Source organism: Leuciscus leuciscus (genome assembly GCF_965113295.1).
Source record: "Leuciscus leuciscus genome assembly, chromosome: 1".
Taxonomy (NCBI): domain Eukaryota; kingdom Metazoa; phylum Chordata; class Actinopteri; order Cypriniformes; family Leuciscidae; genus Leuciscus; species Leuciscus leuciscus.
In genome coordinates this window covers 8,966,340-8,982,720 of record NC_138725.1, presented here as the reverse complement: position 1 = coordinate 8,982,720, position 16,381 = coordinate 8,966,340, and the positions used below count along the sequence as shown (strand labels likewise).

Genomic DNA, 16,381 nt, shown 5'->3' with positions numbered 1-16,381 from the left:
TTGGGAAACGCACCCAGGTCTGAATGAACTCAACGCTCGCTGCTGCTACACTAAATGTTTATTTCAGAAGGAAGACGCCAGAAAAGACGCACAAGTATCGCTGTGATCGATGAAAACAATACAGAAATGAGCCTGTCGCTTAATCAAACTGTATAAAGTGTGTGTGATGGTTGTGTAAATATGAGAAATACCGTGAACTGCTCTCCTCACCTCAGAAGACTCGACGCCGAAACTCAATGAGGGAAGAGACAGCGCGAGCGAGCGGTGACGTCATCGGCCGCCAACTGTAGATGATCGGAGACGCGCCTATGGCAAGCCGAATTAGCATTAAATACCCCTGGCTGTACTAGTGTAATTTAGTTTTGACTAGACAGAATTCAAATTCCAAATATCTTAATTCCAATTTTGACTTGTCGTAAATGGAATTAATATCTACAATGCTATTTTGATTAGACATACTTTTTGCACTAGGCATTATTATGGATTGTTTACTGTTATTTCTCACCATCTGACACAAAAATATCAAACATATAGCATTTTATTCACATTTATCTATAATAATAACATTGTCCTGTTGAACCCCGTTTTTAATTTGTCATTGACGGTTTTACTGACTTAAAAGGACTTTGTTGCACTATGCTGGAGGGAGTAAAGTTCATAAATGATTGTTCTTCTTTCTCATAGGATTTTGTAAAACTATATTTGGTGGACCTCTGTCCCTCTAGGGGGGTTCGGGGACATGAAAATGTTGTCGATTTTAAGGTTAAATGCATCAATCTGGTGCACTTTGAGAGCTGGAAATTAAGAGCTTCTACCCATTAACTGTGCACATTGAACAAAGAAAAAGCATTGACTTGTACCTGGACATTAAAGAGGGCTCAAACATCTTTTTAGTTATGATAGAGTCTCAAGTCTACATTACATTATCACTGGTGTTTAAGATTTATATAAGTATTCATATGATGTAAATCCATATAGCCTATAAATGTACTGTATAAATGAAAAAGAATATTTTACATTACACTATAGTATAGGAAAATTACAATACTTTTGTCCTAATTTCTTCACTTGCAATAAATAAACCCTAGAGCTTTTAATTTGGAGAAAACACCAGATCACCATGCTGATCGCGTGAGCACTTCTCTTTAAATCACGCAGCACAAACAGAATACCTATATCATATAGGCTACTTAATTAAAGTCTTGTGCTGTTTTATAAAGGCACAAAGCCATATCATGGGTTCGATTTTAGTTTGTTGGCAAAATATAACTCTAGAGACCTTTATGCTAGGCTATACATTTTATATCTCATGTGTTGGGAAAAGGGAGAAGAGCGAGTTCGGCAAAAGGCGGAAAAAAAGACTCATTCTTGTGACTCTGATGTACATTTTTGGAAAACCCAATCAATAGTTTTTAGTCATGGATCCAATAACTCAGGTGTTGCTATTCTCAGTAGGTGTTGCTATTCTCTTTAACAAATTTAAAGGTGATATTTTGGAAACTATTTGTTCAGAAAATGGAAGATAGTTAATAATGTCTCTCAGATTGGATAATTCTATTTTATTCATTTGCAATGTCTATGGTTTCAATATTCGACTACATAATCTAGAAATGTTTAAGAACATTTGTGAAATATTAACAGATCTATAAAAGAAATAGAAAGTAGGGTATATAATTATAGTGGTGGACTTTAACGATGCTCCGGATTACTCAGTTGACCGTTTTCTGCCCAAAGTTAGTTCACCAACCTCAGACTCATTTTATTTTATAACTGACAAGTTACAAGTTACTGATGTATGGAGATATTTGAACCCTCATTTTTATGATTACACGTGGAATAAGTCCTCTCTTTCTTTAACATCAAGAACAGACTTCTGGCTGATTCCTCATGACTTAATTCACTATATATCAGAAACAAAAATTGTTTGTGCTCCTCTATTAGACCACAATTTGATATCGATTTCACAACATGAAAATGACTTTTTTTGCTAAAATATCAACATCGGCTTGGAAAAAAACTGACCTAAGCGTAGGGCTGGGCGATATATCGCATGACATTGTTAGGTGCATCTCGTCAGTAAAGCCGGTTCCTTGATTAGTAGTAAATCGCCATCACCTGCTTTCAGATGGAGCGGCATTTACAACACAGAGCCGTAGTTAACTGACAAGCTGAGCCATATCGCATTAATTATCGCAGGCGATACGTCATGCGATATATCGCCCAGCCCTACCTAAGCGGAAGGAACTCTTTACTTTTTTATTTACTTTTTTCTTCTTCTTTTCAAAACATACAGAGATGACATGTTAATGATACACAACTTTGTATACAATATACAAAAAGAACATTAACTTGTGCTCATGAGAGAGTCATTCTCCACGATGATTGGCCAAGAAGACATAACGTGAGATGAGATGAAAGACATGCGTATCTCCACGTTCAGGTTCTTCTTACGGTAGACGTAGAATCCACAGCTAGATCAATGAGTATAGAAGCCCTATGATTACAACCACCATCATTTGAAGTGTCACATAATTCTGAAATTATCATACATTATGGGATTTTTTTATTATTATTGATCGTAAATCGAACAGAGGTCAAAATGATCGTACAAATACGATAATTATCGTACGTCTGGCAACACTGATCTCCACTTATAGCTGGTGTGTGGTGATTAGTGAGTGAGTCTCGGGCTTGTTTGTCTTCTGTTGATTATCATCATACTGCGGTATTTCATGATCACAGCAGAGAGACACGAGATGCAGAGTTACAGGAACACAAGTTTGATCAAACTAAATACTGCATATGTGGTTTCTCCACTGCATGGATCTTCATGTGTCGCTTCAGGCGACTTTTAAAAGAGAAACTCTTCCCGCACTGATCACACGTGTGCGGCTTCTCTCCAGTGTGGGTCCTCTCATGTGTTTTCAGATGTTCTGACCGACTGAATCTCTTGTCACAGTGTGAACACTTGTAAGGTTTCTCTCCAGTGTGGATCCTCTCATGTTTTTTCAGAGATGAAGACTGACTGAATCTCTTGTCACAGTGTGAACACTTGTGCAGCTTCTCTCCAGTGTGGATCCTCTCATGTGTTTTCAGAACTGCTGACAGACTGAATCTCTTGTCACAGTGTGAACACTTGTAAGGTTTTTCTCCAGTGTGGATCCTCTCATGTTTTTTCAGAGATGAAGACAGACTGAATCTCTTGTCACAGTGTGAACACTTGTAAGGTTTTTCTCCAGTGTGGATCCTCTCATGTTTTTTCAGAGATGAAGACTGACTGAATCTCTTGTCACAGTGTGAACACTTGTAAGGTTTTTCTCCAGTGTGGATCCTCTCATGTTTTTTCAGAGATGAAGACAGACTGAATCTCTTGTCACAGTGTGAACACTTGTAAGGTTTTTCTCCAGTGTGGATCCTCTCATGTTTTTTCAGAGATGAAGACAGACTGAATCTCTTGTCACAGTGTGAACACTTGTAAGGTTTTTCTCCAGTGTGAATTATCTGGTGCCGTTTTAAATCTCTCCCTGAAGTAAAAGTCTTCTCACACTCAAAGCACATGTACTCTCTTACACCAGTGTGAATTCTCTGGTGCCGTTTTAAATCTCTCCCTGAAGTAAAAGTCTTCTCACACTCAAAGCACATGTACTCTCTCACACCAGTGTGAATTTTCTGATGTTTATGTAAATATTGCAGCACTGAAAAACTCTTTCCACACACAGAACATGAATGCGGCTTCTCCTTCGTATGAACTGTCAGGTGTGACTTCAGGTGTGATGCCCTAAGAAATGTTTTGCCACATTGATCACATGTGAATGGCTTCTCTCCGGTGTGGATCCTCATGTGAAGCTCAAGACTTTGTTTGTATGGGAAACTCTTTCCACATTGATCACATGTGAACGGCTTCTCTCCTGTGTGGATCCTCATGTGAATCTCAAGACCTCGTTTGGTTGTGAGACTCTTCCCACACTGAGTGCAGGTCAAAGATTTATTGGCTTGTCTTTTCTTTAAAAATGTCTGTTTAGTCTTTGAGCGACTCAAATGTTTTCCTCCAGGTTTGACATGATGTTCCTCCTTCACTTCACTCAGTTCTTCACTCTCCTCCTCCACTTCACTCGGTTCTTCACTCTCCTCCTCCACTTCACTCAGTTCTTCACTCTCCTCGCTCTCTTCCATCAGGTCTGAAATGAAAGAAAAAAGTTTGATTGCATTTTCTAAGGATGCACTGAATGTTCGGCTACCGAAATTATTTGGCTGAAAATATCAACAACTGCACTTTCGGTATTCGGCCGAATAAGTGAAAAGACAGAATAAATTTTAACGAACAATGACCCTTTTGATGACGCGATCAAATGGCAACCAGCATAGAGTGAATTATGAATCCAGCAAACAATGTCGACAGTGTGGAAGCATTTTAGAGTCTCAGAGAAAGATGCAAATATGGTCGTTTGCAGACACTGTTCTGCTGAACTGTCGAAGGGTGCATCTGCAAAAACTTAGGCTACAGCACTATTTAGTGAAAATATCATCAAATCCTGTAGCGTTTCGCTACTAAAAAGTAAACAGACGGATTCTTCCTCCTTCTAAGGCTTTATTCAGGAACTGCAGGGTTACTGTTATGGCCGTAACCTACGCCGTACAACATGAAGGGAGAGCGTGCTGTCTCTGCTGTTAAACTCACTCTGTCTTTCCGCTCCCAGCTCTCCACTCGCTCTAGTTACTTGACCCCACTAAAACCCTGCCCCTTAAAGAACCAGGGACTAACAGATAGAACCACTTATGATTTGATTAACATTGTCGAACAACATAACACTAACTAACTAGCGTCTTCCATTTATACTGACATTACAATACTCTTAGATCGATTACAAAATTACACCGGTATTCAAGGACAGGCATCACGGTGTTTTAGATTGTATCTATCAAGCCATTATCATTTTGTGTACTTAACCCTCTGGGCGCCACGGTCGAGTTTACTCGACAAGATGCGGCACTGAATAAAACGGCCGATTTTGTCAAATAGGGTGTCAAATTTCGTTCGACCTCCCCTCCACTAGTTGGCAGACATGTCATACTTCATCCCCGACTCAAAAAAAAGTCATGCTTCTATACAAAATATTCGAGCTAGAGCGCATTGAATCAGTGCGAACAAAAGCGGAGCTAGTGTGCGAGTGAGCCATTTTATCAGAGCAATATTGTCAACGTCAGCGAGTATTTGCATTAGATTATTATTATTATTATTATCTAATGGCATCAATAAAGCTTACCCGCAATGAAGTGTTGGGTCTTCTATTCGCGGACCCTGATTCTGAAGGGGAATAACGTTATCTGCCTTCAGAAAATGACGGTGATTCTGAAAGTGAAAGTATAGCCCTACACCAAGCACAAACGGTGAATCCTTTGCCCAATATAACGTTAGATGGTCCTTTGCCCAATGTCAGTGGTGGGAACAATGTTTCCCGGGGTCGGAGTGTTCATCGCGAAGTTAGCAGGCATGTTAGTGTTGTGGGGAACGAGGCGGCCGCGGGAGATTTTTACCGCGCTAGCCATGGTGACCGTAGGCCTCTCCGCAATCGCGGCGACAGTATTGTGGTGGAGACTTTGTCTAATGCCACTGGGTATGTTAGACGAGGTCGAAGTATTCATAGGACAGAGGTCGAAGTATTCATAGGACAGTTAGGGGGCAACGTGGAGGCAGGGTGGGGAGTCACAATGACAGTAGTCCGAGCTGTGCACACTCGGCGCGCGCGCGAGGCAGATCTGGCCGCGCCCGCGCTGCTGCTCGTAGCAGGAGAAGAGGCAATGTGACACGGGGCAGAGGGGCTATTATGCATAGTCTATCGCAAGACCACACCATGAAACACTACAAGAAATGTCACCTGGATGAATAGGGAGTCATTATCTCTACAGCAAAAGCCCTGCAACAATTGTTTTTGTCTGCCATTTATTACACTGTTGATTTACTATCTATTTCCCTGACCATTTAGTAGTGTACAATATGTGTTCTTTTTTGTGTGTTCATGTCCTTGTGATGTGTGCGTCTTTGTCAGCTAAAAAACAAAAAAACAACCAAATAAACATCAACAAAAACCATAAAAATTCTATAATCCAAGATGACCGCCACCATATGACATCATAATATGCAAATTAGATGGGAAAATGTAATCCCTACATAAACTTTGGGTCATCCTTAATATTTCTCTAATTTACAGAAAGTCTCTATCTTTTATCACTTTTAAGATATAGCCTTTTGAAATTAAGATGTCAAAATCGAACGTTTTAGGAAAAAACCTCTGGCGCCTAAAGGGTTAAATGAGGAAAAATCAAAGATAATGTCAGTAAATTATGGAGTGCCTCAAGGCTTGATTTGATTTGATTTATTTAATTATATCAAGAATGCCTTAAACATAAAACACAAGGCATCAAATACAATAGAGGATAAAAACACAATAAAGTCCAGGACTTATTTCCATTGTGGTCCTCAACACATAACATCAGGACAAGATACTTGTGATAATCAATGACATAACATACTGTACAAACATTTTTCTTAAATAAGCAAAAATATAAGCGGTAACTGGCCCCTGGTTCTATTCCGCTACCCTCTCTAATAACCAGTCCTTGATCCTCTTTTTAAAAGAGTTCATGCTTGAAATCACTTTAATTTGCCGATCTAACTTGTTCCACTGAACTGCCCCTATATAGGCAAATGTTTCTTTCCCTAACACTGTCTTGAATGCATAAGGACAGAGGTCTGATATACTGCCACGAGTGTAAATAGTGTGTGTGTCCTTCACCTTAGTAATAAGACATAACAAATAATTTGGGACATTACCATACAATATTTTATGGGTCATGGTCAGTCTTGACATAATAAAACGCGACTCAACAGGAAGCCAGTTAAGCTCAACAAATTGTGACCTACCTATATGAGACCTATGGCCCATGTTTAGAATTACTCTTGTTAATTTATTTTGTGCTGTTTGCAGCCTCCTTTTAAGTCGTTTTGTTAGGCCTTCAAACCAGGAAGTGCGTGCATATTCAAACTGGTTTAAAATTAAGGCGTTAGCTAAAATGATCATTGTTGACCTATCTAAAAATGTCGAATTTCTGGCTAAAAACTTTGTAAGCCCAGTGACTTTACTCAGAACCTTATTGGCCATCTTCCTGCCATCTAAGTTGTTTTCTATGACGCAACCCAGGTATTTTAATGACGTTTTTGTACTGACCACAACATTTAAAATAATCCTAAATTCCGAGCATCTATTCAATTTGTATTTTGAGCCAAACAGAATGGCCTCTGTCTTTTCAAAATGTAGAGACAGCATATTGTCAATCAGCCAGTTGTTTTCAGAAGATAGCTCAGAGCTCAGGTTACCCTTGTAATAGAATTTTTTATTCCAGCCAGCATAATACAATACATGGTGTGGAAATATTTACTCTAGCCAGCTTATACCATACATGGTGTTAAATAAACTGCAAGTTGGATATCATCTTCTTCCTCATAGCTGAAGACGAGTTGACAAGGACATTTGCAGAACGAACAGTTTGTTCTTTCTAAAACGGATAAGCTCACTTGCACTAAGAGCAAAGGTGTTGATTTGGAAAATATATATTCAATTGTTTTAATGACATATGTGTGTAAGTGTGTGCGTATAACCATGGGGTGTTAGAATAAGTGTGATGAGTTTTGTGTATATAAGCTGGGCAAAAAGGAGAAGTCAGTGCACTTCTCATATCAGACTCTGACTGATGTGTGAACGGCCTTTCTTGCAAGAAATAAAGATCTTTATAACTTTTGAAATTTCCAGCTGTCTTCCAATTATTGTTTAAATCTAGAAATAATTTCCACAACACTCTCTAGAGTGGATTGTTGTTTATGAGACATTAAAAGTGCAGAGTCATCCACGTACAGAAATAGTTCACATGAACAGGAGTCTGCCATATAATTTATATACTATATTCAACTATACAAGGGTCTGACAGTACTGCCCCTAAGACCACCAATTGTTCCGTCCCTGATAGGTAAGATCTAAACCATCTACAGGTGGCGCTGTCTGTCTGCCCCTAAGGCCTCAAGTTTGGCAATCAGTCTGTCATGGTTCACCGTATCAAATGCCTTTTGAAGATCCAATAACACCATTCCGCAGAGATTTCCATTATCTATTTCCCTGTGTATGATGTCAGATAAATAGAGTAGGCATGATTCGGTAGAATGTGACTTCCTGAATCCGGATTGGAATTTAAACATGAAGTTGCTTTTATTCATGTATTCATTAAATTGCTCATTGACCAACCTTTTAAATATTTTTGATACTGTGCATAAAATAGAGACTGGTCTGTAGTTACCGGGATCATGGCTGTTTCCCTTTTTAAAAAGGGGGACTACCTTGGCCCTCTTGAGGTCATTAGGGAAAACACCAGTTTCAACAGACAGGTTAAAAATATGTGAGATGTATGGGGCTATTTGGGCAGCGATATCAGCCGAGTCCAAATGATCTGAGGGCGCGGGCGGGTATAGATATATACACTAGATGTCGCCTTGGCTACGGTTTCGTTCCAATGAACTGCAGTAGCCAAGGCGACGTCTAGTGTATATATCTATACCCGCCCGCGCTCTCAGATCATTTGGACGCGGCTGTGTTCAGGAGGTAACAACGATATAAATACTGTTCGTTTTCTCACACAAACCGCTCGTTTCGTGTCTTAGGCCATCAATGTGTACTTACGATGGGGAATTGTTTAATTTGGACGATGTGGAATTGTTTTAATTTGGACTCTGTGCTTGTGTTTTGAGATAATGACCATAGACCTGCATTATATGACTGACAGACAAGAACGGTTTGGCCTAAAAATATCCAAATTGAAACTACTGCGGAAAAAAAGACACCTACATCTTGGATGCCCTTGAGGTAAGCTAAAACATACCAACATTTTATTTCAAAGTGAACTATCCCTTTAATATAGTGAATTATGAAATGATAAAAATCTGAAAGTCTGGAAAAAAAATGTGCTATTTGAATTCTAGAATTTACCGCTTTAAAACACAATGGGAATGTCAAACATGATGTAAAACAGCCACATAAACTAAAAAGACTGATGAAAAGAGGGGAAAACATCATCCTGCACCATCATAAATTTCCCCAAAATGTGTTCTGCTAATAATGACACATATTAGCAAAAACCTGGCTTTCAGATATTCAAAGAGATGACAGGAAATTTACATTTTCAATATAAGAAAATGTTAAGTAAAGTTAATTTGACCTACCATGGCACTTTGATTATAATTATTTCTTTTTTTAAACTGATACGTTAGTTAAGTCAAGTCACTTTTATTTATATAGCGCTTTTAACAATAGGTGCATAAATAAAATAAAATACATTATATCCTATATTAACAAGTGAATGCTAACTTGCCAATTACTTTATTGCATTTATGTTATCAATGCATGTGTGGATGATACCACAAAAAAACACAAATAAATCTCATGAGATGCGCTGGGACCCGCTAAATGGGAACACACTTCAACCCCCCAATGTTCAACCAAAACTACGCCTTTGACCTCCTCACTTTATTTTTCCTTTAAACATAGGGACAGGAGAGCTGTCAGCCGAAAATTTGAAAAAAGTAACTTAGATATTTTGTTGTAAATTGAAAAAGTAATGTGTTACTTAGTTACTTGAAAAGTAATCTGATTACGTAACTAAAGTTACTTGTAATGAGTTTCCCCCAACACTGCAAAGGCCTGTGTGTGTTTGTATTGTCCATCTCAGGAGATCAAAGTATCTGAGGTTATTTCAGCCTTACACTGTTACTCCTGACATGATTTTCCTGATTTTAAAAACAGAGCATTTATAAAAACTGTGACACTCAGGAAGTGACATCATCTGGGCTCTTTCTACTGCATGATGGGAAGACAAGAAAATAATCTCAATCCATTGTCTCAGTTTTTACACAAACTGTAGCATTGACTGTATTCATCAACCATTACCAAAGTTACTGTAAGAAGCATAATCTATATAATTATGAATAACTTATGATATTTGACAAATACAACTTTATCAGTAACTTGGTGTTTACTGACTATTCCTAAAAAAAATTTTTTTTTTTTTTTAATTCATCAACCCTGTTACCAAAGTTACTGTAAGAAGAAAATAAGTGTATGTTGAGGGAGATAATTTGACCTGATGTTAACAATCAATGTGAAAGTTTCTCCAACCTCCCTCTACTGACCATTTGTTGAAAATCTGTAACCATTTCATAGTTGAACTGTTTATCTAAACGTGATGAAGTGCTTGAATGTTTCTAACATGAATGTTCTTCAGGATCATGAATGAATGAATGAATGGAGAATAAACACCAACCTCTTTGTTCTTCAGGATCTTCAGTGTGTTTCATTCTGCAGGGTTCTGGATCACTCATGTTCTCACTGTCCTCTTTAATAAACTCAGTCTTTGCAGATTTCAGCTCTTCCTGATGCTCTGATGCTCGTCTTCACTTGTAGCTGATGGGAATTTACAGCATTTATTACTGAATTACTGTGGGCGGAGCTTCACTGATGATGCATTACAGTCGGAGGAGCTTCACTGATGATGTGATTACAGTGGGAGGAGCTTCACTGATGATGTGATTGCTGTGGGAGGAACTTATCTGCCAAAATCAAAAATCAGTTAGTGAGGTTTTTTTTTAACTAAATGACACATCTGTAAAATCATGTACATGATGTCTGTCTGTCTATCATAAAGTTACTGATGCTCATTCAACTCAGAACCCCAAAATTATTCTCCTTCATTCAAATATTGTTGTGGAGTCTGTCACTTCATTAAAAATCAATATTGAAGTCTTGGGGTTTTGATGCCAGAGAATAAACTTTAATATCCAATGTATATATATATATATTTTAATCTAACAAAGCAGAGTGCATTTGCAAAAGCAACTCGAGTCCAGTATCGAACATATAAACACCTCAAAGGTAATCAATACATTCCATATACTTTTATTTTAAGCAGTGAACATGAGACTAAGGAATTCACCATCTGTGAGCATTTCCATCCATTCCAGTCGCATACTTTGCTTCTCTTATGCTCCTGCTCTGAGCCAGATATAAAAGTATAATGTCTTTGATAATATTATCACTTAATCCAGTTAATAACCAATACAAATATTCTACAATATGCAGAAATAAAGAAAAACATTAATATCTTAAATGTAAATTCTTCCAAATACAAATAATGCTAAGAAAAACAGTTAAACTCAGAAATAAATGTACATATATTAGCCAACAAATCCCCTCAGTCTGCTGACACCAATGAAATGAGCTTTAAGTGACAATTTACAGGAGATCTGAAGACATCAGCATAATAAATGAGGTGAAAACAGGAACTATTGTCATGAAATAAAGAGTGTTTTCAGCAGATCTGTTAATATTGATGAGCCTCAGACTATCAACACTCATTCAACAAGCCATTCAGGACCATCAGCAGATCATCTCACTTTATTCTGAGTGTTTGCTGTTAGAAACACATTATTTGAGTCAGGATACGTGATAAAAGCCTGTAAAACTGCTCTTACTGAAAGACAATACTGTTATTTATCACAATATGACACAAAAATATCAAACATATAACATTTTATTCACACTTATCTATACTAATAACATTTTCCTGTTGAACCCACGTTTTAATTTGGCATTAACTGTTTTACTGACTTAAAAGGACTTTGTTGCAGTATGCTGGAGGGAGTGAAGTTCATAAATGATCGTTCTTTCTCATAGGATTTTGTAAAACTACCGTAAAACTTCAAATAATAGCCGAGTCCCAAATAGACGCCTGTCTCTTTTAAACGCCTGGTGTGACGACAGGTTTGGGTAAATAAAGGCCGGTCTCAAATAGAGGCCTGGTCTGTTTTTTAGTATCGGGTTGTATTTGATCTTCTAAAACCCGTCAGATCGTCTGTTCTATGTTTTGATTAGATTAGGGTGAACATATTTTAGTTTTCAGAAAACAGGACGGGGGGTGTGGTTGATGGGCGGGGGCGTGGTTTGGGGAGGCGTGGTTAATGGGTGAATGCATCAAAAAATACTTTTTTTATTTTTATTTGACAAATGCATTCACAACCTCTATGTTATTGTACTTTAATACATAAAGTAATACATCCTTTCCATTCAATGTTTGGCCCGCAACAATAGGCCTAGAATACTATAAAAAAAAGAAAGAAAAAAGTTTAGCTTTTAACACCTTTTACATGACAATATTTATTTTCATGGCCATAGCATAGGTTAAAAATCTACTACTAAAATAAAAAATCTACTACACTATTTCAGTAAAAAACAAAAACAATTTCAATCCTCCTGATGTTCTCTTGTAGCCTATACTTTCTTTATGTGGGCTTCTAGGTCGCTAGCACCTTTATTTGACACTGACAGGTACGTGCCAGCTTTGCAGTTCATGCATTCTGCTTTACACGGATCCCGACCGAAACAAAAACACGGGAATTTTCTCAGTAAATCATCTGTGAATTTACATCTGTGTTTTTGTTTTACGCTGTTAGCTACTTACCTCTTCTCTCGCACTTGACCGTAAACTGAAGCGTCGAGAGTGACTCGAGTCACTGCTAAAATTCAGTGAACGTAAAGTCCGCCTACTTTGATTTGATTGGTCATTTCAAATATTCTGACATTGACAGACCAATGAGGCTGAGATGAACTCACACACACACACACACACACAGGCCTCTGTATTCTGACGTGCTCTCAGTCTGCTTGCCGCTGCGGATTGAGGAACGCGCAAGACGGGGCGATGCCGGTTTCATATTAGGCCGCTGTACGTGAGCTGTATCGTTCCGTTTCGTTCCGACAAACGGGGCACTACTTTTTCTTTTGCTCAATATGTTCAACGTTAATAAAAGGTATCCAAGCAAAAAGTTCTCCACGCATTATCCTGCAGTTAATGAGAAATTGTAATTTATTGACGCACTATATTGACTGCGTATTGAGACATATAAAACTGTTGAGCTAGATTTTCAACCAATCAGCATCGAAAATGTAAGTAGGTCACAGCCGAAATCAAGCCACTACGCACATGTAAACATGGAGGAGGACGTAAGCAGCGCATCTTCATCTGATAGCGGTGATCAAGCTCGATTAACACCCGTAAAGTGTATTCTTCATGTCGGAAAAGATGGTGGGAAAGGTCCGCAGCCCTTTACTGAAGTCCGATGGGAAAAAATCAAGCAATGTGCGTAGGAATGGCTCATACGTCGGACACTACGGAGCTAACGTTAGCTATTGCTAATAAACATGTTGCCCTCCTGGACAAACTGGTCTCTGATGTCCCAACAACTACGGGTTTCACCCGGCCTGCTATCGGCGTTTTATAGACAAAAAACGCTTGACTTGTGTGTATGTGTGTGATGGGTAGGTTTAGGGGTCGGGTTAGTGTGTGTGTGTGTGTGTGTGTGTGTGTGTGTGAGAGAGAGAGAGAGAGAGAGAGAGAGATGGGTAGGTTTAGGGGTCAGGTTAGTGTGTGTGTGTGTGTGTGTGTGTGTGTGTGTGTGTGTGTGTGTGTGTGTGTGTGTGTGTGTGTGTGTGTGCGTGTGAGAGAGAGAGATGGGTAGGTTTAGGGGTCGGGTTAGTGTGTGTGTGTGTGTGTGAATCTGATTGTGAGGACAGTGATCTTGATATTTAGTGATGTGTATATGATAATAAAATTAATATAGGACATATATTTAATATAAATAAATCTAAATTAAATCTTGTTTACAATAATCATTCCTGTGAATATGTACATGTAGTGCAGTTACTGCTCGTGTATGCAAATTAACAATTCACCATTAAATGTGTTATTTTTAAAAGTGTTTTTTTTTTATATATACTTTTGAGTTTAACTTGGAGTGGGGGGGGGGGGGGGGGGGGGGGTTTGCAAAAAAACTTGCATCACAATAAGTGTATTGTGATTGTCAAAACATTTTAGTAACTAAACTGAATTTTATTAGGTTTAGTGACAACATGTTACAATGTTTATATGGTAAGCTATGTTTTTTTTTTATGTTTTTTTTTTTTTTTTACAAATTTCTTGAAACAAATTTCACGATTTCAATTCAATTCTTGCGATTTGATTTAATATTGACTCATTTGGATAAATATTAGGTACATAAGATAGGCGTTAATTTTTCTCAAGAAAAAAAAATACATAGGCTACATACAGACATACATCAGCTGGTAGTATTATTTAAGGGTAAAAATAACTCAAATGAAATATAATGCGTTTTTTATTATAATAACAACTTTATTTAATGATATAAGTACAAATATAATAAATATGTAATATAGTACACATATTAAGCAAAATACTCTCTATAGCTCTTTTTCTAGCCAACTAACGTGCCTATATTATGGTCATTAAATGGCTTTCCTGAGGTAAATGTTATGTGACATAATTGTTCTCCAGCTGTTTTATTGACCCCTTTGTTTGATTGATTGATCGATATTATGTATGAAGAATATAGGCTACATTTCGGTAAGCTGTACTGTTTCTTTCAACAGTGTTCATTCGTGTTTATTTAGCCTACTAGTAGAGATGATCGGGTCACATGCGCTAGGGATCTGTCGTGTCACAATTACAAACGCCAAAACGGTATTTAATGTTTGAATTTCGTAATAAAATTGACAGAATCTGAGAGCTGACATTTTTTTCATATCATAACTAACCTGCTGTGTCTAGTCTGTCGGTCTCCGTGTCCTCTTTGCTTCGCGATTTTTCTGTGCGTGAGAAAATGGATGTGTGGCGTGAGAGCGTGTGAAAAGTGTCAATTGCGTGAGTCTCACGGTGTATGCGTGAGAATTGGCAGCTCTGTTGTTATATTTTGGCTTAATTCTATTTGTTATTCAGATTTTACCTCAAATATTACCTTTGAATTGGAACAACATAATGAGAAGTAATTGGGATGTTAATGCTACAGTAGAAGTTTTCTTGATAATCTTATCTTGTTTACTGTCCCTAGATTCAGGTATATCACACATTTCAAACTGGTTTATTTTGTACTTCAAGTGGTAATTCGGCATTTTTGGGTTTATATGATAAACAGGTTTGAAAGTCGCTCTGACCTCTGCCCAGTCTCAAGTCGCTCTGACCTCTGCCCAGTCACCAGTCGCTCTGACCTCTGCCCAGTCTCCAGTCGCTCTATCCCCAGTCCAGTCACCAGTCGCTCTGACCTCTGCCCAGTCTCCAGTCGCTCTATCCCCAGTCCAGTCTCCAGTCGCTCTGACCTCTGCCTAGTCACCAGTCGCTCTGACCTCTGCCCAGTCTCCAGTCGCTCTATCCCCAGTCCAGTCTCCAGTCGCTCTGACCTCTGCCCAGTCACCAGTCGCTCTGACCTCTGCCCAGTCACCAGTCGCTCTGACCTCGGCCCAGTCACCAGTCGCTCTGACCTCTGCCCAGTCACCAGTCGCTCTGACCTCTGCCCAGTCTCCAGTCGCTCTATCCCCAGTCCAGTCTCCAGTAGCTCTGACCTCTGCCTAGTCACCAGTCGCTCTGACCTCTGCCCAGTCTCCAGTCGCTCTATCCCCAGTCCAGTCTCCAGTCGCTCTGACCTCTGCCCAGTCACCAGTTGCTCTGACCTCGGCCCAGTCTCCAGTCGCTCTGACCTCTGCCCAGTCTCCAGTCGCTCTGACCTCTGCCCAGTCACCAGTCGCTCTGACCTCTGCCCAGTCACCAGTCGCTCTGACCTCTGCCCAGTCTCCAGTCGCTCTGACCTCTGCCCAGTCACCAGTCGCTCTGACCTCTGCCCAGTCACCAGTCGCTCTGACCTCTGCACAGTCACCAGTCGCTCTGACCTCTGCCCAGTCTCCAGTCGCTCTGACCTCTGCCCAGTCACCAGTCGCTCTGACCTCGGCCCAGTCACCAGTCGCTCTGACCTCTGCCCAGTCACCAGTCGCTCTGACCTCTGCCCAGTCTCCAGTCGCTCTATCCCCAGTCCAGTCTCCAGTAGCTCTGACCTCTGCCTAGTCACCAGTCGCTCTGACCTCTGCCCAGTCTCCATTCGCTCTATCCCCAGTCCAGTCTCCAGTCGCTCTGACCTCTGCCCAGTCACCAGTTGCTCTGACCTCGGCCCAGTCTCCAGTCGCTCTGACCTCTGCCTAGTCACCAGTCGCTCTGACCTCTGCCCAGTCTCCAGTCGCTCTGACATCTGCCCAGTCACCAGTCGCTCTATCCCCAGTCCAGTCTCCAGTCGCTCTGACCTCTGCCCAGTAACCAGTCGCTCTGACCTCGGCCCAGTCACCAGTCGCTCTGACCTCTGCCCAGTCACCAGTCGCTCTGACCTCTGCCCAGTCTCCAGTCGCTTTATCCCCAGTCCAGTCTCCAGTAGCTCTGACCTCTGCCTAGT

The 16,381-nt window shown here is 39.7% G+C and overlaps 1 protein-coding gene across 1 annotated transcript; it reads right to left on the bottom strand.

The window, feature by feature from the left end:
- Window positions 1–2,784: 2,784 nt before the first annotated feature.
- On the bottom strand, window positions 2,785–10,619 carry LOC309508295 (uncharacterized protein; the record flags this gene model as incomplete). The annotated part of the gene is made up of 2 exons (XM_082182837.1): window positions 10,363–10,619; window positions 2,785–4,178 (listed from the first exon to the last, which is right to left on the bottom strand). Exons 1-2 carry the CDS (start codon window positions 10,418–10,420, stop codon window positions 2,785–2,787), a joined length of 1,452 nt encoding a protein of 483 aa, XP_082038963.1. The 5' UTR covers window positions 10,421–10,619.
- Between the last annotated feature and the right edge of the window lie 5,762 nt (window positions 10,620–16,381).